Source organism: Nyctereutes procyonoides, unplaced genomic scaffold, assembly GCF_905146905.1.
Source record: "Nyctereutes procyonoides isolate TBG_1078 unplaced genomic scaffold, NYPRO_anot_genome, whole genome shotgun sequence".
Lineage (NCBI taxonomy): Eukaryota > Metazoa > Chordata > Mammalia > Carnivora > Canidae > Nyctereutes > Nyctereutes procyonoides.
Window position 1 is genome coordinate 19,012,153 of NW_026575047.1, and position 24,063 is coordinate 19,036,215.

At 37.9% G+C, this 24,063-nt stretch overlaps 1 protein-coding gene across 6 annotated transcripts in view; it reads right to left on the reverse strand.

The window, feature by feature from the left end:
• Nucleotides 1–24,063, reverse strand: part of SMIM14 (small integral membrane protein 14) — an 83,182-nt gene that overhangs the window by 33,006 nt on the left and 26,113 nt on the right. For all 6 annotated transcript variants that reach the window (XM_055326348.1, XM_055326350.1, XM_055326353.1 and 3 more), the window contains one exon: nt 11,849–11,958. In XM_055326348.1, coding sequence (XP_055182323.1) covers nt 11,849–11,958 — 110 coding nt within the window. The remainder of the gene's footprint in view (nt 1–11,848; nt 11,959–24,063) is intronic.

The window sequence follows — 24,063 nt, forward strand, 5'->3', positions numbered from 1 at the left end:
TGAAGATGTGAGTCTTGATCTGGGGACTCTGGGATCATGATCTGAGTGGAAGGCAGACCCTTAACCAACTGAGCCACCCAAGCGCCCCCATTGTTTTATCTTTTAAGTAAAACATAACTTCACTTCCTAATTGGTAAAGTGAATTATACCTCTAACCAAAGAAGGACTAACTAGTCTTCTAGTGCCTGAATGATACTCATAATAAAAAGTATTAAGGTTTTAAAGAAAAAAATTGACAAAAATTTCCTTTATTGACCAAAAAGAACCCAAAAGTTAATCAGATGATTAAAAAGGCTTTAGAGCAACATGTAAAATGCTAAATATATTATTATTAAATATATATTATATATATATATATACACAAACACACACACAATCCCCCCACACACACATACCATAGTATTTAAATATGTATTTGTTAGAAAGATCTGAAAAGATGCACACCAAATTCATTAAGGGAAGTAGGGAATAAGCCAAATACAGAGAAGTGAGTGAGGAGTTTAGTCTTATTTTTAATGTACTGAATTTTTTAAAAAGATTTTATTTATTAATTCATGAGAGACACAAAGAGAAAGGCAGAGACATAGACAGGGGGAAGCAGACTGTTTGCAGGGAACCTGATGCAGGACTCGATCCCTAAGATTGGGATCATGACCTGAGTCAAAGGCAGACGTTCAACCACTGAGCCACCCAGGCATCCCATATTGATTTTTTTTTTAAAGAACATATTTATATATTATTTCAATAACTGAATGTTTTACAATTAAATAAGATACTAGCAATAGCTCTATTTGCTAGAGAAGTTTCTCAAAAAATTTTTCAGGCACACATATTTTTCATCTGGGAAAAAGTCCAATGAATCTTAATGTGAATGATTTAAGTACCATGAACATTAGCCACAATTTACAAGGCCTCTGGGCCTATAAATAGGAATCTGACCAAGGATCTCCCAGATCACGTGTTTATACTACTTTAATAAGAAAACAAATTTAAGTAAATTAAAAATGTTCATGCTTCAGTTACACTGTTTAGAGTTGAAATATAGAGCTCAACACACCAAAAAAAAAGGGGGGGGGGATTATCTGTATTCTAAATCTTAGGTTACAACAGAGAACAGGAAAGATACAGAGCATAATCCAAGTTCACATTACTAAATCTACCTGTTCTCTCTTTCTGGAACTATCATTAATAGAAGAAATTTTATGCCAAGAGACAGCCATCCAAGGAGAACAGGAGAAGGAGGAGGTGGCAAGGGAGCAAATAAGGGTAAACCCACAATAATTCTGTAAATGGCATCAATGGGGATGGAAAAAGTCCCTCTGCAGGCCATTTTTATTATTGTAAGGAAATATTAATCATTAAAAAAAAAAAAACAACAGAGGGATCCCTGGGTGGCGCAGCGGTTTGGTGCCTGCCTTTGGCCCAGGGCACGATCCTGGAGACCCGGGATCGAATCCCACGTCGGGCTCCCGGTGCATGGAGCCTGCTTCTCCCTCTGCCTGTGTCTCTGCCTCTCTCTCTCTCTCTGTGTGAATTAAAAAAAAAAAAAAACAGAAACAAAAAAACCCAAACCCCAAATAACTAAATACAGTAATTATAAGGAAATGCCTTTTTAAAAAAATTTTTTTAAGAATACTAGCCTCACAAAGGGCACACACAAAAAATACCAAATTTAAAAAATTGATTTAAATTTTTAAATCAGATACCTGGATGGCTCAGTTAAGTATCCAAATCTTGATTTCTACTCAGGTCATCATCTCAGGGTCATAAGATCAAGTCCTGCATAGGGCTCCGTGCTCAGCCCAGAGCTGAACTGCCTCTCTCCCTCTGCTCCTCCCCCTGCTTGTGCTCTCTCTCTCTCAATAAATAAATAAGTAGAGTTAAAAAAAAAAGATTTATAATTACATTAAAATTTTGTGTTGGCACCTTTCTACACATGTAGAATATTCTACTACTATGTCAAGAAAAATCCATATTTATCATTGGGCATACTCCCATATTAAATCAAGTAATGAAACAGAATAACTTGATAAAGATATATGATTTTGATTGAAAGGAACTCACTATATATTCTTATCTACTTCTTTTGAGTCTGATCAGCCAGTATTTAGTGAAAGAGCACTAATTAGAATAGGATAGAAATAGACTTTAATGTCAGGTATTGCCTCTATTTATTAATGTCTCTGAACATTCCTGAGACAAATTGATACATACATGCACCTAGTAAAATACAACCTTGTTATGAACAAGTGTGTAACTCAATGAAGTAATTAAATCATTGGAAGGAGATGCCAAGTAAGCAAAGCTTTGTCATTAGCACCCCAAAATGGGCATTCTTTGTACTGCAGTCTTATCAAATTGTTTATAATGTATCATTTAAAAACACCCCTATAAAACAATTAGAGATACAGTCATCTGCTTTAAAGTCCATATTGCGGGCAGCCCTGGTGGCTCAGTGGGTTTAGCTCTGCCTCCAGCCCGGGGCGTGATCCCGGAGACCAGGAATCGAGGCCCACATCGGGCTCCTTGCATGGAGCCTGCTTCTCCCTCTGCCTGTGTCTCTGCCTCTCTCTATATATGAATAAATAAATAAAATGTCAAAAAAACATAAAGTCCATATTGCATACAGAAAATAAAATAAATGCAAATCAGATTTATATTCTTTGTACCAGTAGAGCTTAGCAGTTAAAGAATCAGAACTTACATAAGCACTGGTGAGGCAATAGTAAAGAATTTGAATTGCTGTTTGTGTCCATCTTTCCTTAGGAAACATACAAGGTTTTCTATTTTTATATATTTTTTTCACATGCTGATGAGAAAAAGTCTATCAATTTAGTAATCAAAGTATGTAAAAACAGAAAAAAGTCTTATTAGAATTACTGGAAAGGTAAACATCATAGAATGTATTTTCTTTTCAAATCATGTAACAGTAGCACATTCAAAAATTTTATTCTTCAGTGAAAAAAGTCTGTGATTAGTGTGTATTATTTTACTGCTTATAATGCCTTTGAAGTAGCTTATAAAATTTTGTTTTTAGGGGTGCCTGAGTGGCTCAGTCAGTTAAGCAGCCGACTCTTGATTTCTGACTCAAGTCATGATCTCCAGGTCGTGGCCTCAAGCCCACATCAGATTCCATGCTTAGCGGGGAATCTGCTTCAAAGTCTCTCTCCCTCTTCCCTCTGCCCCTCCTCCTGCTTGCAAGCACGTGTGTGCATGCACGCTCTCTCTCCCACAAATAATATATCTTTTTTAAAAAAAGTTTTATTTTTAGGGTTAATTATTTGACTATGTAATGCACTCACATAGTTTTAAAATGTCAAAATGCAGTCAAGAATCTCTGACTTACTGCTTTCTCCTATCCTCCCCTAGAGCCCCACTGATCACAAATATAGTGTTCTTAAAGGTGCTTGAAGTAGACCAACAAGTAGCACAACTAAACATGGAATTAAAGAAACAGCCCAGGGCCTAGAGTTAAACTGCCAGGGTTGAATATGCCTCTGCCACTCTCTAGTCAGCTCTAACATCTGGGGAAAGTGACAACCTCTCTGTGCCTCAGTGTCCTCATTTGTAAAAGGAAAACTTACATCAGAGACTTCCTTTGGGCTTAAAACTAGTACCTAGACTAGCTTCAAATTCTCCTCAATGTAAGCATTATTAGGAGCCAAGGTATATCCCTTGGAAATCATTTCTATGTATTTTTTTTAATTTTTATTTATTTATGATAGTCACAGAGAGAGAGAGAGAGAGAGAGAGAGAGAGAGAGAGAGAGAGAGGCAGAGACATAGGCAGAGGGAGAAGCAGGCTCCATGCACCGGGAGCCAGACGTGGGATTCGATCCCGGGTCTCCAGGATCGCGCCCTGGGCCAAAGGCAGGCGCTAAACCACTGCGCCACCCAGGGATCCCCTCATTTCTATGTATTTACAAACATACTGACCTACACATATTCCTCCCATATACACTCTCATACTCAACCTGCAAAAGCATTTCTATGGCTTTCACTATCATTTCTCAAATATTTCTAAAGTATGTTTCTTCTTGTGTTTCTAATAGTCTTTGCGCTTTCTGTTGTTCAGGACATAGAGGTCTATATCTTTTTGAAGAATGCTATCTTTTGTCAATATTATTCCTGTGTTCCATTTGTTTTGGCTTTGAATTATATTTTGTTTGAGATTAGAGGTATCCCATTCTTTTGAGATAGCTCCTTCCCACTCCTTTATCCCTTATCTATGATATTTTGTTTTCAGTGTCTGTCTGCCCTGTAAATAGCATTTCAAAACTCCAATCTGTCTCTTTTAACAGGGGATTATAACCCATTCATACATAACAATTTACTTACGTTTTCTATGAATTATGCCTTCTCTTTTTTATTCTTGCCTGCCTTCATAAGATTATTTGGCATTTATTTATTTATAGACTTTTTAAAGATTTTATTTATTTATTCAGGAGAGATACAGAGAGAGGGGGGCAGAGACCTAAGGAGAGGGAGAAGCAGACTCCCTGCAAGGAGCTCAAAGTGGGACTTGATCCCAGACCCCAGGATCACACCCTGAGCCAAAGGCAGACGCCAACCAGGCGTCCTTTTTAAAAAAATTTTTATTTTATTTATTTACTTCCTAAAGATTTTATTTATTTATTCATGACAGACACAGAGAGTGAGAGGTAGAGACACAGGCAGAGGGAGAAGCAGGCTCCATGCAGGGAGCCCGATGTGGGACTCAAACCCGGATCTCCAGGATCATACCCTGGGCTGCAGACGGCGCTAAACCGCTAGGCCACCGGGGCTGCCAGTCCTTTTGTTTTTTAAACTCTACTTTTCACCTAACTCAAATGTTCTCCAATATGGGAGTACCAGGATACCCTGGATCTGAGAGGCAGATCTTTGGTTGTTGTGATTAGCTTACATCCCACATGACTTAGAAATGTCCTGCCACATATTCACATGAGGGAAAAATCGGAGCCTTTATAATCTAAGTCCATCAAAAAATAACAGCACTAGTTATTTTTTGTATGATTTTACTTCACACTGAGTTATCAAGGAATTTAACTAGACTCCAGCATTTAAATCAAGGGAAGATTATACTAAGTTTTGTGTGCAACTTTATGAAGAGTTATTTAGCATTTCAGAAAATCATGTTGCTGGTGAAATTTAAGACTAGCACAACTTACTTGTGTAAGTCTGCAATGATAGCTGTAACCTTCACAATGATTTCCTATTAGACAAACCTAATTATTTCATCTTGTCTTTGAATGTAGCAATGTCCAACCACATTGTGGTGCTCCTCTTATTTTCAACTGCTTTCTTGTTTTTCTCTTCAGCGTTACTAAAGAAAGACTAGGTTGGTGAGCAGTTAGGATACGCAGACAGCTTCCCTTATCAAAAAAGCATGCAGGCAGGCTACAGAACGAACCTTTTAATGCTCAAAGTAGGGAAGACTTCATTCTAAGGCTTTATATATACAGTACACCTCATTACTGAACCAGGCATTCTTCCTTTTCCTTCCCCTTCTACAACCATTAGAGATTTGGCTTCTTTATTGTCCTTAACATCCAAGTAGGAGCTCTCCTGAGGAGTATCTTCTACTTTTCTTAGAAAGCAGTAATCTAGTTTTAGTCAATAGCAAAGCCCTTAGCCAGTTACTTTATAGTCCATGCAGGGGAAAAGAAAGGCAACACACCCAGTGACTCAACAGATTTATACCTCTTGTTTTTACTTTCTAAACTGAAAGATTTTTGCTTTTTGTTTTATTGTTTTAATTTTTATTAGCTATTCGCATATACAATTTATAGAGTTAGACAGTGCTATAAGCTTGTTCCCAAAAGAAGCAGTTCCTCGGGGATCCCTGGGTGGCTCAAGAGTTTAACGCCTGCGTTTGGTCCAGGGCATGATCCTGGAGTCCTGGGATCGAGTCCCACGTCGGGCTCCCCGCATGGAGCCTGCTTCTCCCTCTGCCTGTGTCTCTGCCTCTCTCTCCGTGTGTCTCTCATGAATAAGTAAATAAAATCTTTAAAAAAATAAAAATAAAAAAAAAGAAGCAGTTCCTCATCTCTTCCTATTTCCCCTCTCACAGAGGCAACAACTTTCAACTTTTAGCTGATCATTTTAGTATTTACCTCCATGTCTTTATATATAAATATGCATTATTGCTACTTATTGATTTTTCCATTTTTTAAAAGATTTTATTTATTTACTCTACAGAGAGAAAGAGAGAGAGAGCACACAAGCAGGGGGAGCAGCAGGCAGAGGGAGAGAGATAAGCAGGCTCCCCCTGGAACAGGGAGCCTGACATGGGTCTCAATCCCAGGACCCTAGGATCCTGACTTGAGCCAAAGGCATATGGTTCAACCAAGTGAGCCACCCAGGGACCCCTAATTTTTCAGTTTTAAGCAATATCCATGGATTCACCAGTATAAAATATGAAAATCTAGTTCTTAGTTCTCTCTCTTCTGAACTGACCACACATGTACACTCTTGCCATCTCCTAACAGTTACATGGTAAATTAGTTTAGCTCAATAGTCAATTTAAATATTATCACTATTTAAATGCTCTTAAACCATGTAGTGAATTATAATTACTTTTTTTCTTTTCTGTACCTCCTTATTCTTTCTTTCCCCCATTTACTTGGTTTTCTATGACTTTTGACAATTTGCTTTCAGTTTTCTAGATCACCAGATACATAGACTCACCAGATACTCTATCAATTCATCTTTCTGAAAAATCTCTGCTAGAGCCATGTGACACCCTCTCAATGAAACCAGCTGTCTTGCGTTCCTGGTGCACAGCTATCACCTTAGGATCTCTGTTTATCATTATCCTGGAAGTTACTTTTGCTTCTTGTGTGTGCCAGATCTCCTGCTTTCGACACTCAAATCTTATTCTTCTTTCTGGGTTTATGCCTTCAATTTGGTGAAAAATAGTTCATCTTCTAGTAACTATCTAAGAAATGGTACATGAGGTACCACTTCTTCTCTTTAAGACTCCCTCCTATTTGACCAATACTTTGGTTGAATACAAAATGCTGTATTTGTGGGACGCCTGGGTGGCTCAGTGGTTGAGCATTTGCCTTCGGCTCAGGGCATGATCCCGCGGTCCCGGGATCCAGTCCCACATCAGGCTCTCTGCAAGGAGCCTGCTTCTCCCTCTGCCTCTATCTTTGCCTGTCTCTCTCTGTGTCTCTCATGAATAAATAAATAAAATCTTTAAAAAAATGCTGTATTTGTAATAATTTCCCTTCAAAACTTAACGTCTTTGTTTCAATGCCTTCCAGTTCCGTTGCTGAAAAGTCTGAAGTCTTTATACTCTTGATCCTTTGTATGTGACCTGTATTTTCCAATAACAGTAAGAAGGCCAGAATTGTTAGAACAAAGTGAGCAAAGTGGAAAAGTGTGGTGGTGGGGGGGAACAGATCATGTAGAGCTACATAAAGTTTGTTTTTTCACTCTAAGTGTTATGCAGAGCTACTGTAGGATACTGAGAGAAGGAGGACTATTATCTGATTTATCAAAAATAGATCAGTTCAGCTGCTATAGTGAGAACTAAACTTGAAGAAAGTGGGGAATGACAAGAAGGGTAGAAGCAAGGAGTGTCATAAGGAGGCTAATTTCAATAACCAGGCAAGAGCTGATGGTAGACCAGATCAGGATGTTGCACCAGAAGTATGAGAAATGTCTGGATTCTGAATATATTTTTAAGGTTGAGCCAAAAGGATGTTTCTGCATTAGCTATGAGGTTGAGGGATTAAAAACTGATATAAAAGGTATTGCCTAGGGATCCCTGGGTGGCGCAGCGGTTTGGCGCCTGCCTTTGGCCCGGGGCGCGATCCTGGAGACCCGGGATCGAATCCCATATCGGGCTCCCGGTGCATGGAGCCTGCTTCTTCCTCTGCCTCTCTCTCTCTCTCTGACTATCATAAATAAATAAATTTAAAAAAAAAAAAAAAAAGGTATTGCCTAGGGACAGCCCCGGTAGCCCAGCGGTTTAGCGCCACCTTCGGCCCAGGGTGTGATCCTGAAGACCTAGGATCGAGTCCCACATTGGGCTCCCTGTGTGAAGCCTGCTTCTCCTTCTGCCTGTGTCTCTGCCTCTCTCTCTCACTCTCTCTCTCACTCTCTCTCTGTCTCTCTCTCAATCTGTCTCTAATGAATAAGTAAATAAAATCCTTTCTTTAAAAAAAAAGGTATTGCTTAAGCAATCAGAATAATGGAGTGAATAGAGAAGACACAAAGTTTAAGCTTGGGGGCAAGAAAAAAATTTGGAAATACACATATCAGATATAAGATATCTACTACTTATCTAAATGGAGATAGTGCATCAACACTTGGACATATAAAACTCTGGAATTCAGGAACAAGCAGCACCTTGGCTGCTTTCATTCTATGGTATGACTTTGGCTCTTTCTGTTTTGGCACTTACCCTCCCTTTGATCCTATTCATTTTCCATGCCTGGTTCAGTGTGAGCCACATAATAACCTTTTAATATGTCTTTTTCTGCTTAATGCAGCCAGAACATCTATAACCTATAATAAAGAACCTTAACTGATACTGTTACTACATTAGGAACAGAAGTTAGTTTTAAGTTGTAAATAAAAAGAACTTTATTAAAATACAAAGGAAATAATGGTAAAATCTTAACTGCTCCTAAGGTGAATATAAGCCATAGCAAAACCCATCTATTTCCACAGGGTAGGCAAAACTAAACTGTAGCCCAGCATACAACTAATGAGTTAACCATAAATAATCATAAAATCCTCAGGTTTCCTCAGGTTTTTACTTACTATTAGCACTTTAAGTCCTCAGGAATTGGTAATATTCTAACCTATAAGAAAATCCAGTTTATATGAAGTAAAAACAAAACAAAAATTCCAAATTAGTACTTAGAATTAATGAGATGCTACTCTATTGCAAGGATGAATTAAATGTCCATGTTTAGAAAGATGAGAAAAAAATCTCTGCTCTATCGTCATACTGTAATATATTATTATTGCATTCATGAGTTTCCTGAACATGCAAACATCTAAATCCTAGTGGTTATAACTAATACAGAAAAATTATACCTTCAGATAAACTGCTTGTAAAATATAGGCTAAGGAGTTAGACTTCCACAGAGTAATAAGATAAAGGTACTAAAAAAAAGTATAAGAGTACAAGATAATGAATGCATGAGAAGTAGAAAAGCCTAGTGTATTATAAAAGGGTGCTGACCATATTTAAACAAAAAAAAATAGTTTTTGTTAAGTAACCTTTTTCTGATTATAAGATATCACAGAAAATACAGAAAACTGTAAAAAAAAAAGTCTCACCTTTTTATAACATTTTGACATATTTTCTTCAATCTTTTCTTCCTAGGCACACATATATATGGTATGTGTGGGTACAGAAAAGCAAGACCAAACTAAATGCCATTTCTATATCTTGCTTTTATTCATTCTGTATATGAATTTCCCTTAGGTTATTATATATTCTTTAAAGACATCATTATTTTAAACATCTGTATAAGATTCCAGCATATGAACATACCACGATATAAACAGTGCCCTACTGGTATGCAATTAGGTTTGTTTTTAACTATTCACACTAGAAATAATGCTATAATAAAGACTATTATACAACACCAAATTTAGAGAAGTTAGACCTTATTTTTTAATTTCTGAAGTTAGAGATCTTATTTCAAAAGATACTCTCTTTCAGAAATGTTTTTAGAAAGCACTTAATATCTACTAAGTAGATATGGCTCCAAAATGCTGCTTGATTTGGAGTTTAAAGAAAAGGAAAAAAATTATAAAGCATAATTCAAATCAAGCAAATGTCTATCAAGCCTAATCAGCTACTTTCCTTATTGAATCAAATGAGTTCCTCCTCTCTCCTGGCATCTTCCATACTATCAGCATGTTATACATCAGTGGATCACCTATCCAGGATCACCCATCAGTGATTTACATCGTGTGAAAATATCCAGCGCAGGCTAAAAAGTGTACAGTTTTAAAGGTTTGTAAAATTTTCATATAAAATAGATTTTACACTAGAATTGCTATAAACAACGTTCCGTCAGGCATGAATGTACCTATTTAAAACAAAACAAAACAAAAGCTAAATATGGTTTCCTGACATTCTACTAAAGAGAACAGAAATGTACAGGAAATCCTAAAAAGTAGAGCTTAGTTTTAGCCATCTCTAAAAAACAAGCAGCAGAGCTAAGAGAAAAAAGCATGGTAGTATGTTTTTTTTTGTTTTTTTTTTTTTAAATTTTATTTATTTATTTATTTATTTATTTATTTATTTATTTATTTATTTATTTATTTATTTATTTACGATAGTCATACAGAGAGAGAGAGAGGCAGAGACACAGGCAGAGGGAGAAGCAGGCTCCATGCACCGGGAGCCTGACGTGGGATTCGATCCCGGGTCTCCAGGATTGCGCCCTGGGCCAAAGGCAGGCGCCAAACCGCTGCGCCACCCAGGGATCCCAAGCATGGTAGTATGTTAAAAATAAAAATACTATACTAAGAAAAAAAGAGGTAGTAATTCTTATCAAAAACTGATCTCCTGGGAAAATTTACCAGTTAAATTACAAGTCTATTTTTTGTTCCTAGTATCACAGTAATTTGAAAAAAAAATTTGCCTCATGTTAAATTTGGACATAAAATTTTATATTTAATGTCACAAATAGGAGAAAATACTTTAAATATTTTCTCTTCAGACTCATCTATTTTTATATCGTTATCACAGATATGAAATTGCCATTTTATTTCTATAGCCACAAGTCTAATTTAATTTATAAGTTCTTATTTTACTGATTTCCCTCTAAAACATTCTTTAGGATCATTAAGTCCTAACATATGCTGAGTCTAAGAGGAAAATCATTCACAGAAAACACACTTCTGATCACTATATACAGACACTGACTCAGCAAAAAACCTACTTATTAACCACCAATTCACATATTTGAGCAAATATTTATTCCTGCCTTTATTAACTGGTCTATGATAATACACCTGTGTATAATATTCTAGAACAAAAAAATGTTATGTCTAACATAATATTTTTTTTAAAAAAATTTTATTTATTTATGATAGTCACACAGAGAGAGAGAGAGGCAGTGACACAGGCAAAGGGAGAAGCAGGCTCCATGCACCAGGAGCCTGACGTGGGATTTGATCCCGGGTCTCCAGGATCCCGCCCTGGGCCAAAGGCAGGCGCTAAACCGCTGCGCCACCCAGGGATCCCAATAATATACTTTTTTAATAATCAAATTTCTTCTTTTCCACATAAAAAGTATAAAGTATAATATATAAAATGTCCTGTATTTAAGATTCTAGAGACTTAGGAGAGTCTTAAAAACCTTATAAATTCAAATCTCACATCAATTCAATGAGACTATCTAAAACCTGTTGTTCAGAAAACTGCCTCTGTCAAATAATTGATTTGGATTTGGAAATGCTTTATATAGAGATTTTTATTGTCATGTCATTTGTTGCAGTAGGATCTAAACCATGTCACAACAGGAACTGTGTCTTCATAGCAATTTATCAGGTAAATAAGCTCCATACAGCTAAACACTATATTCAATAATACAAGACAGAAAAGGCTATACACGTGTTACTTACCTATGATGGTGATATCACCAACATAAATATACCATAAATAAAGACAGCAATCTGTTTTTATCTCTAATAAAAGAATTGCCAGCAAACTTTGACCATTATGGCTTCAACCATTGTGGAATTTCAATTATGAAATAATTTTAGTGACAATCAGATGAAAATCCTCCAATAACCAACATTCGCACAGAAATAGGACAGAAAGGGGTACAGTTTAATTCTGATAAATAGGACTATCCCATTTATCTCACCAGATTGATCAGCCTTCTCATTGCATGTTCATGAGAGCAAACACATTCACAAGGATCAAATCCACCTTCTGCCATGATTGCCCAGCTTGATTTAACTTGACTGTTGAAATCTAGGAGGAAGAAAAAAATATTGTAAGACTACTACTATTCATCATTACTAATTCTCTTGAGCTATGAAAAATTCATATTATCATACAGATTTATAGTAATTCTCTTAAATTAAGGACACTTCATATTTATTAATGACCTATATTTATGAATTGATTATATAATGTACATAAGACTAAGCTTGTGTCCTCCTTAAAATTCATATTGTTAAAAAGGAGACAGCGGGCCAAAAAAATAGTCGCTCATGCTAAAACCCACGTCAGCAAGCCAAGACTTAATACTCAATCTAGCTGCAGAGTTTTTTAAGATTTTATTTATTTGAGAAAGGAAGCAAGAGAGAGCACAAGTACGGGGCAGAGGGAGAAGCAGGTTCCCCACTGAGCAGGGAGCTGAGCTCAATCCCAGGACCCTAGGATCTCGACCTGAGCTGAAGGTAGATCTTAACCAACAGAGCTACCCAGGCACCCCCTAATTGCAGTTTCAACCCCAAGAACTGTAACCTTTAGCCAGTCAACATGGAATTACCTAGTCAGCACTAGTGAGATAATCCATCCAGAGACTCCTTCCATTCCCCTTAGGAAGGTGACGTTGCATAAAACAATGTATTTTTGCTAATAAGTTCCTTTTTACACTCTCCCTCTGCCTTTTTTTTTTTTTAAGATTTTATTTACATATTTGACAAAGAATGAGACCGAGAAAGCACACTCACAAGCGGGTGGTGCAGTGAGCAGAGGGAGAGAAGCAGGCTCTCTACTGAGCAGAGAGACCAATGTGGGGCTCGATCCCAGGACCCTGGGAATATGACCTGAGCCGAAGGCAGATGCCGAACCATCTAAGCCACCCAGGAGCCCCTCCATTTATGGCTTTAAAAATCGTTCCTTTTGGGCAGCCAGGGTGGCTCAGCGGTTTAGCGCTGCCTTCAGCCCAGGGCCTGATCCTGGAGACCCAGGATCGAGTCCCACTTCGGGCTCCCTGCATGGAGCCTGCTTCTCCCTCTGCCTGTGTGTCTACCCACCTCTCTCTCTCTCATTAATAAATAAATAAAATCTTTAAAAAAAAAATCCTTTTCTACAGCTTGGTAGAGCTCCTTTCTATTTACTAGATGGGATGCTGCCCAAGTCTGTTGAATAAAGCCAATATGATCTTTACATTTACTGTTTAATTTTTCTTATTTAACAAATTTGGTGAAAGCAACAGGATCAAAGGAGACTTCTGACAGCTTTGGGGACAACAAGAAACACAGGTGTGGGAGCCCATGAACTGCTGAAGTTAGTTCACTTTCTTTCCAGTCATTTCTGAGGGCCATTGGGAATTTCCTGTCAGTTCTGAGCTCTACTCTCTTTCTCTTGAACTCCTAAACTAACTGGCTTTTTAATCCAGGGCTTAGTGGGTCAGCTTCAGCTGACACACAGTTCCATCTGGAACCTGATTCTCTACCTCTTGATTTGGTCCACAATTCCCCAGTTGTTTGGAATTCCTTTCCCCAATTCCGGTCACAGTACCCACTTACTGGGATTTGGTGGTTTAGTCCTTTCCTCAATTCCAATCCACAGTCTCCACTTACTGAAGTCTGCTGGTTTAATCCATGCTGAGAACTGGTGATGGTATGCAAGGCCATCTCTTGGCCAGTCCACAATAACATCTTTTGGTTGCTGCTGGTATGTTAGGGTGCATGTGTTTGTTTGTCTTATTTTGTGTGCATAAAGGGTTATGGCTAACAGGAATCTTGGGGGGGGGGAGCCACAAAAATTGGTAGGCAATGGAAGCATTTAAGAGCTATTAGAGAGGCTCAGTGGTTGAACACCTGTCTTTGGCTCAGATCACGATCCCAGGGTCCTGGGATCAAGTCCCACATCAGGCTCCCCACAGGGAGCGTGCTTCTCCCTCTGCCTCTCTTTCTCTCTCTGTCTCTCATGAATAAATACATAAAATCTTATAAAAAAAAAAGCAAAAAAAATATAAAAAAAAAAAGCTGTTAGAGTACTCATCACCCAACCCAAAGACTCCTGTATTAAGTGGGTCTGTAGAACTAGTTAGGTTGACACTAGGTCACCTGGCAACCTCAAGAAAATTTCTGTGCAATGAGGTACACTGTAACACTGTGCAATTCCCAATCCAGAGGCACATCCCTTTTAGGTACTAGGCTCAGCTTTCTAAGAAAACCAAAGTTGGGTAATGGGATCCTTAAACTCTAGAGAGTAAAGCATGCTTCCTTCTGGTACTCCTGCTTATTTTATGCCTAAGAACTATGGTCCAGAAGATACATCGACAAAACCGGCAAAATCTTACTAAGCTTTTTTGGGTCCTGACATCCTGATTTGGTAACCATCAGATTGGCAGCCCCAAAATGTGGCCAGGCAAAAATGTGAGTTACACCCCATTTATGGCTAAATATGGCTGCACAGAAAAGGCAGGTTAAATTCTAATTGTGGCTAAGGTCCTACCAAATTGCCCTCCAAGAAATTACAACCTAGAATTATAATGGTCATTTCAAGAAATCTTCCAATTAGATAAGATCATTTAATAAATACATTTAAAAGCAAGCCTTCCAAATCAAACAGAATGGGATGCCTATTTGGTATGCAAGAGACACCAAAAGGCTTCAAAATTCCAAAATAGCCTCATTAAAAGACTTGTTGTAAAAGGCTAGTGAAAAACTAAGACAGAAATGGTACCTAAAAGCAAAAAGCTTTAATCTTTTTAAAAAGATTTTATTTATTTATTTATGATAGACACACACGGCGGGGGGGGGGGGGGGCGCAGAGACACAGGCAGAGGGAGAAGCAGGCTCCATGCAGGCAGCTCATGCAGGGAGTCCAACGCGGAACTTGATCCCGGTCTCTAGGATCATGCCCTGGGCCAAAAGCAGGCACTAAACCACTGAGCCACCCAGGGATCCCCTAATTCTTACTGCTTCCTTCTATCTTCCTTTATCTGAGGACTCATTCTAATACTACTGTCTGAGCCTCCTTTATGGACTGTAAACCAAGTTAATGACCTTATAGACACCACTTCCATATCTGACCCAAAGGAGGGCTCCTCCCAAATGGGACTCTAAGATTTTCTGGTAAACTGTTACACTATTCTCTTAAATAGCCAAGAGAAAACTAATATTAAAAATAAAAAAAATCTTGCCAAATTCCTGTAAGAAACAGAGCTACAGATGGGATCCCAGGAAAACTGGTAAAGTGGGCTAAGGGAAAAAATTCTTACCAGAGAGTCAGCTCTCCCAGATCTGTCTGTAAGACCCAGTAAAGACACAAAAATAAGTTATCTTTTGCATTCTCCCTGGGGATCCCTCTGACGTCCGGGGGGGGGGGGGTATCTGATATGGCAGAAATGCTTGCAGTTTGTCCCAGGTGAAAACTGACAAGATACCTAAAAGAATCTTTAAGTAGTTCTGTGACTGGAGATTGGTCAGACTGAGAGCTGATATTCAGAGCCTGGTAAGAGTATTTTTTTTTAGGACTCCTCCCATAAGCTAAAATGAAAGTAAGTCTCCAGAAGGAAAGAAAAAAAATCACCTGAAGCCTTTGTAAAAAAGAAGAATGTAATTAGATGGGTGGATCAACCTATGATTTCATTCAAATTGCAACCGAATTCTTTGAGGAATTTAGAGCAACTGTCTACATCTTACAAATCTTGGCAAAATTTGAAATGCAACTCCAGAGGCAATTCAAAGTTTACCTAATTCCTTTTATTACCAATTCCAAAACTTCCCCTATTATTTCAAAAGGCTTATAAATATTGACCATAGGAAACCAAAGTCCTGGGAGGAATTTGCATTCTTCCTCTGTGCCTTTGATATTAAATAGTAACTCTTATCTAGACCATCCCAATTCCTAAGACTGAAAATAAAAGGGGGTGGGGGGACACTTTTTAAAATTCAAATTGCAAACAAAACTCTCTAGCCCAAACTTTAAAGCAGAGAGCCTCCTTAAGATTTCCTGTCTCTACAAATATAAAACCTTTTTAAAAAATTTCTTTAGTAATCTCTACACCCAATATGGGGTTGGAACTCACAACCCTATGCTCCTCCTACTGAGCCAGCCAAGTGCCTCAACAAATACAAATCATAAAAAATCTTCTCTATGGGGCACGTGGGTGGCTTAGTTGGTAAAGCATGCATCTCTTGATCTCTGGTTGTGAGCTCAAGCCCCACGTTTGGCATAGAGCTCACTTTAAAAAAGAATTCTGTTGGGATCCCTGGGTGGTGCAGCGGTTTAGCGCCTGCCTTTGGCCCAGGGCGCGATTCTGGAGTCCAGGGATCGAATCCCACGTTGGGCTCCCGGTGCATGGAGCCTGCTTCTCCCTCTGCCTATGTCTCTGCCTCTCTCTCTATCTCTGTCTCTCTGTGTGTGACTATCCAAAAATAAATAAATAAATAAATAAAAATAAAAAAGAATTCTGTTTAATGGTCTTAAAAATAAGTGCTTGTTAAGTATCTGTAAATCTCAGAAATGAATCCAAACATGATCTAGGATAATTTTTCAGTATAAAAGCTAGCTTAAGTATATTGATTTAATTAAAAGACATATCTTTTGGGTTATCATATTAAATATAAAACTTTTATTCTACCTGGGTTTACTAATCAAATAAATTCATTTGATCTCTCACAAAATCTGTCAGCCAAAAAAAAGCTTGGGGGTGATGGCTGACTCTGTCTAATGGCTTGTGTGTATAATCTAAACATGATGGTTAAAAACAATTAAAAAGACGTTATGTAGAATAAAAAGGTGTAGGGTAAACTTTAGTTTCCTCCAAACCTTTCTGATAACCTGAAACCGTGAAGTTTTGTTAATTTAGATAATGATTTAAGTTAAATTCATTTAATATCCAGATCGTTTCCAAATAAGATAAAATATTAAAACACTAATTACTGAACATAGGCTTATCGATTTTTGGCTTCCTTTTACAGAAGAACTAAAGATACTTGGGAAAAGTACGTTTCTAGAAGTTACATAAAGTATTTAAAGTCTGCCAAGCCACAGATGCTAATGCAATGACAGTTCACCACTGTTTACTTTCATGAGAAATTAAGGTTTCTAGAGCTGAAAGACTTTAACATATGTAATTAAGCTCTAGGAAATAAGGGAAACATCTCCCTACGTAAGGAAACCAGGAAGTGTGTTTTTGGTAAAAAAAAAAAAAAAAGGCATGTAAATTGATACTGGATCCTAAATCCTAGGTTCCCTCAAATATCTGGCTAAAACATACCATGCTACTGTTACTAGTTTTCTCCCACTCTCCTGATTTGGAATCACTAAGAACAAAGACTGCCCTCAAATCTCCTTGGAAGGGACTATACTAGGTCCTCCTCACTATCCAGATAGGAACTTGAACCCTGGATACACATCTCACAAAAACTGCACCTGACATCTGGGCCTATGCAAACACTGGAGACCTCCAAATCAAGCTGATTAGGAAGATTAGCTGACATGGAGGTGCTTCCTCCCAAAAACTGGATTAACACTCATACTTAACATGAAACCCTTCTTCCCTTTCTCTTCTTTACTGAGGTACTGGGTTGGAAACATAATACCATCATCCATATTTCCCAGGCCACTGCCAAGTGGGGTAACCTCTGGAATTTAAAACAGCTTTTTTAGGGGCACCTGGGTGGCTCATTGTTGAATGTCTGCCTTTGGCTCCAGTTGTGATCCCGGGGTCCTGGGGATTAAGTCCCACATGGGGCTCCCAGTAGGGAGCCTGCTTCTCCCTCTGCCTGTCTCTGCCTCTCATGAATAAATAATAAAAACCCTAAAAAAAAAAAAAAAAAAAGCTTTTTTATTTCAAGTTAAAAAAGAAAACCTAACTGACCTGTGCCTTGAATGAACAAACACAGTCATCCCTGTGAATTAATCTAGTAACAGTACTACCTTAATGGGAATGGTTTGTGCCTGGAGAGGGTTTGTCTTTGTCTATGGTGGCCTGGGGTCATCATTATCCTGGGGGCCTGTAAATGACTAGAGCGCTGGTACACAGCCAGGCAGTGCCTCTTTGGTTATCTCAGTGTGCCCCTAACTGCTATACTTCATTGATCAATTCCCCTGAATTTTCAGAGCCAAGTTAGAAAAAACCCACCAGGAGGCTTTCATGATTCAAGATTCAGTTTCTTTGGTGGGGCCCTACTTCCACAGTCAGGAGTAAGTCTAAATGAGGCTACAATTAGAAACCTCTCCTTTACTCTTAAAAGTATTGCAAAATCCACAATAGCTGTCCATCAGAAGTTCTTTTTTATTTATTTTAGATTTTATTTATTTATTCATGAGAGACACAGAGAGAAAGAGGCAGAGATATAGGCAGAAGGAGAAGCAGGCTCCCTGCAGGGAGATCCCCGGACTCTAGGATCACACCCTGAGCTGAAGGCAAAAGCTCAACTGCTGAGCCAAAGGTGTCACCCAACAGAAGTTCTTAAGGCTGACTGGCCACAGTTGCTTTTTTTTTTTTACCCCCCACAGCTGTTTTTTTATAATAGAATGGCCCTTATTTATCTTTTAGCTAAGCAAGGAGGTGTGCATGCTGTGACCACCACTACCTGCTGCACCTTGATTAACATTTCTGGGAAAATTGAAACTCAGTTACATAGATCACTAGGCAAGCCACTTGGCTTTAAAACTTGCCCTCCTTCAGCAGGGTCTTTCTCTGAGTTACTTGATTTTGATGGTTTCAGTCTTGGGAACCACAGCTTTAAAGCGTATTCTAAACATTGGGAAATCATCCTGAATCTAATAATCATAATAATCTCCCTGGCACCTTGTATTTTTTCAAAGGCTTTACCTGAATGTTCCTAGTTGCTAACCACCATGCAAATGATCTAAGACGAGAACATCAGAAAAAGAACAAAGAGGAATGCCTGGCTGGCTCACTCAGAAGAGGCGTGCAACTCTTGTCTCAGGATCATGATTTCGAACCCTGTGTTGGGTGTAGAGATTGCTTAAATAAAAAAAGAAAAAAAAAGGAACAAAGAGAATGACTGACTTAAAAATTGTGAATCCCATGTGCCTGGAGGCTCAGCTGGTAATGCGTGTGACTCTTGATCTTGAGGTTGTGAGTTCAAGCCCCATTTTGGATGTAGAGAGTACCTGAAAATAAAATCTGAAGCAGGCTCCCTGTTGAGGTTCCTAGGATAATGACCTGATGTGAAGGGAGATGCTTAACCGACTGAGCCACCCAAGCACCCCAAAAATAAAATCTTTTAAAAAATACTGTGAACCTCAAGTTGTGGCCTATCACAGAGATTAAACAAAAAAGAAAAAAAATGTCACAACCTGTGAATATCCCAAACAAAAAACAGAAGAGTGAGATCCTCAGAGCTAAAAGTGGCACTAATGCTTTAAGTTTTCATCACACCTCTGTTAAGCTGCAAGTCTCATCAAAAGAGGTGAATTGTTAAAAAGGAGACAGCAAACCAAAATGGAGTCACTTGTGCTAAACCACACACCAACAAACCAAGACTTACTATACAACCTAACTGAAGTTTTGACTTCCCAGGAATACAACCTTTAACCAGTCAACATGGAATTACCTAGTCAGCACTAGTGAGATAATCTTCCTGATAAACCCTACTATTCCCATTAGGAATGTGCTCTTGCCTGAAACAATGCATTCTTTTGCTAATTATTTCCCTTTCTGTCTATAAAAATCTTTCATTTTCTATACTTCAGCAGAGCTCCTTTCTATTTGCTACACAGGATGCTGTCTAATTCATGAACTGTTGGATAAAACTAATTTTATTTTTAAATTTACTCAGTTGAGGGGTGCCTGGCTGGCTCAGTCAGTGGAGCATGCAGCTTTTGATCTCAGAGTTGTAAGTTCGAGCTTACACTGTGTATAGAGATCACTTAAAAAAAATCTTGGGGGACTGGGTGGCTCAGCAGTTGAGCACCTGCCTTTGGCTCAGGTCTTGATCACAGAGTCCTGGGATAGAGCCCCACATTGGGCTCCCTGCTCAGTGAGGAGTCTGCTTTTCTTCTCCCTCTCTTCCCAACTTGTGCTCTTACTCTCTCAAATGAATAAAATCTTTAAAAAAATAAAAATCCAAAAAATAAATAAATCTACTCAGTTGAATTTTTGTTATTTAACAATATGTTGAAGCCTTAACCCCCAATTTGATGGTATTTGGAGGTAGGGCCTTTGGGAAGTAATTAGGTCATGAGAGTGGATTTTATAAATGGAATAAATGTCCTTAAAGAAGAGACATGAGAGATGATCTCTTTCTGTACCATGTGAAGATACAGCAAGAAGGCATCCATCTACAAATTAGGAAGAGGGCCCTCATCAGACATTGCCAGCACCTTGATCATGGACCTACCAGAGTCCAGAACTATGACAAATCAATGTCTCTGGTATTTTGTTGTAACAGCCTAAACTAATGAAAAGAACTGGGGATCCCTGGGTGGCTCAGTGGTTTAGCACCTGCCTTCAGCCCAGGGCGTGATCCTGGAGTCCCGGGATCGAGTCCCACATCGGGCTCCCTGCATGGAGCCTGCTTCTCCCTCTGCCTGTGTCTCCGCCTCTCTCTCTCTCTCTCTCTCTCTCTGTACTCTCATGAACAAATAAATAAAATCTTAAAATAAATAAATAAATAAATAAAAATAAAAGAACTCGGCAGTCTTCATCCTACCAAGAAAGCCCTCTGAAATAAAAAAGACAAAGTTATCTAAAAATGATACCAATGTTGAGTGGTGCATGAAGTAACTTAACAATAGCCAGAAAATAACTGGGAAGATTTTGAAAAATAAGAGTAACAAGTGAGAAGCTAAGATGGAATACAACTGATACTTAAGATGGAAAAAAGAGATCAATGAAACAATTCATAAATTAAAGGAACTTCATTCATTCAAAAACTAAATAGGCATTAGAAATATAAAAATGGGCAAAAACGGATACAGTCCTTCCCTAACAGTGTTCACATTCTAATGGTTAAGATAAATATTAACCTACGTATTCTTTAAATTATAAATACAAATTTGTAAATGGTATAAAAGAGAAATGGACCAAAAAACTGAATACATAAGCCACAAAATAAGAGAGAATATTTGCATATATCTGAGAAGCTTAATATCCAGAATATATGAAGAACGTAACACAAGAAAAAAATAATCCATTTTAAAATGGGCAAAGGATTTGAACAGACACTTCTCTAAAGATACAGAAATGACCAATAAGCATATGAAAAAATGCTCAATGTCATTAATCATTAGGGAAATAAAAATCAAAACCATGAGATGCCACTTCATACCTACTAGGATGACTGTAATAAAAAAAATTAAAATAAGTGATGTGAAGAAATTAGAACACTTCTATATTGCCGGTAGAAACATAAAACGGTGTAGTCTCTCTAGAAAACAGTTTGGTAGTTCCTCAAAAAGTTAAACAAAGAATTATCAATAATCCAGGGCTGAAACCTCAGTCGGCTGAGTGTCTGACTCTCCATCTCGGCTCAGGTCATGATCTCAGGCTTGATCTCAAGCCCAAGTTATGCTCTGCACTCAGTAGAAATCTTGCTTGTCCCTCTCCTTCTGCTCCTCCCCCACCAACCCTAGGTCACATTTGCACTCTATCTCTAAAATGAACAGATAAAATCTTAAAAAAAAAAAAAAAAGATTTTTCAATGACCCAGCAATTCCAATTCTAGGTATACACCCCAAAGATTTGAAAATGGACTCAAACAGATATTTATATACTATTACAACAGCATTATTCATGATAGCCAAAAGGTAGAAACAACCCATTTGGCCATCATCTGATAAATGGATAAACAAACTGTGGTATATGCATACAATGGAATACTATTCAGCCATAAAAAGGAATATAGTTCTGACACACGGATTATGCCATGAAAACATTATGCTAAGTGAAATAAGCCAGACACAAAAGGACAGATACTGTATGATTCCACTTACATGAAATATCTAGAATAAGAAAATTCATACAGACAGAAAGCAGAACAGTGGTTTCCAGGGGCTGAGGAAGAAGTGAATAGAGAGTCATTGCTTAAAGAATACAGAATTTCGGGATCCCTGGGTGGCGCAGCGGTTTGGCGCCTGCCTTTGGCCCAGGGTGTGATCCTGGAGACCCGGGATCGAATCCCACGTCGGGCTCCCGGTACATGGGGCCTGCTTCTCCCTCCGCCTGTGTCTCTGCCTCTTTCTCTCTCTGTGACTATCATAAGTAAAAAAAAAAAAAAAAAAAGAATACAGAATTTCTGTTTGGGGTGATAAAGTTTTAGAAATGCACAGTAGTGGTAATTGTACAATATCATGAAGGTAATTAGTGCAACTGAATTATAACCTTGAAAGAATGGTTAAAATAGCAAAATTTGTTATACATATTTTATATTTTGCCAAAATTTTTTGTAAAATTCTGGTTGTCCAGGACTAGAGGGTTTGGTGAGAAATGGGGACTATTAACTGGTACCTGTTTTCTTTTGGGATTAAAAAAATGACCTAAAATTGATTATGGTGATGGTCACACAACTCCATGACTATACTAAAAACCACTGCATTTTACACTTTAAATGATGCATCATATGGCATGTGAGTTGCATCTCAAAAAAAGCTGTCATTAAAGAAAAAAAAAAAAAAGGAGGGGCACCTGCCTGACTCAGTTGGAAGAACGTGTGACTTGATCTCAGGGTCGTGAGTTTGAGCCCCATGTTGGAAGTAGAGAGTAAATAAATATAAAAAGAGAGAGAGAGAGCGCGCACATACAGGTTCTAAACTTAGCTAGGGAAAAAAATAAAAATAAAATAAAAATAAACTTAGCTAGAAAGTCAGAGAAAATTTTATCAAGAAGTTAATTTTGAGTTGAAAGTGGAAGGATGTACTAGAACACAACAGGGCAAGACAGAAGTAGAGGTATGAAGATTGGGGTCTAGAGGGCATTCCAGACACAAAAGGAAAAATAGGGTAAAGCCCCTGGCACGAATGTGCTGGAATCCAGAGAACAAGAGTAGTCTGAAAGGAAACCAGGGAGGTCAAGGGTATAGGTTACACTGGGTGTCTTCTAGGCCATGTTCAAGATTAGGTCTTCATCCAAATAGTAATGTGAAGCCCATAAAGGGCATGTTCTGAAAAGATCACCTTGGCTGTATTATGGAAAACTGATATAAGGGAAGCTAGTCAATATAGGAAGCCTAAACAAAATGCTCTTTCAATAGGTCAGAGATAATGATGTCCTTTCTAGAATTATCTAGGTTTGATGACAGCATATTAAATCACAGGGGGCGGAGATCGACAAATTATTCCATAAATGATGAAGGGCACAGCTGGTTCTCCACCCTCATTCCTTAAACCAAAATAAATTCTAGACGTGTTACTGATTTAACTTCTTAAAATAAGGCCACACATAGAAACAGCAACTAAAGCAACTAGAGCAATGGATTAGAATATCCACAACTGACCCATGATTTTTAAGGGGAATTTAGAATATGACAAAGGTGCCACTTTCAACCATCAACTATTTAATAAATGGTAAGATAACTGTTTTTTTTAAAATTGAAGTATGATGCACATATAAAAGATTGGAAAAATATACATCCAACTTAGTAAGTGGTTAGCTCTAGGGAAAAGAATATAATCTTAAAACAGACTTTCACTTTGTTAATTTTTAAATACTTCTTACAATGAATGTGTGTGCATTAATATATTAAGACTTTCAAAACACAGTTTAATTTTTTAAAGTATGTAACAAAGAAGTAACAAATATGTAACAAGAAGACAACTGGAATACTTGCAAAACAACATAAATCTAAGACACTATACAGGATCAATAAGTTTGACAGCCAAAAATTATGAAAGTTTTCACACACCAAAAATATACTGTGAAATAAAAAGACAAAGAACTTGGAAAAACACTTGCAACATATATCTGGTTAATTTTAATTTATAGTGAACTCTGAAAAACCAATATAGAAATGGCAATCTTACAAAAAAAAAAGCAAAGATCATGTTCATAGGAAAATACAGAGCCAATAAACAAAAAAATAAAAGAGGTGCAAATTATCACTTTCATCTATCCGAAGATTGGTAAAAATTAATTTATCTAGTCAACTTGCATATCCATATTCAAATAAGCATACAATGCTATTATATAAGGATGTT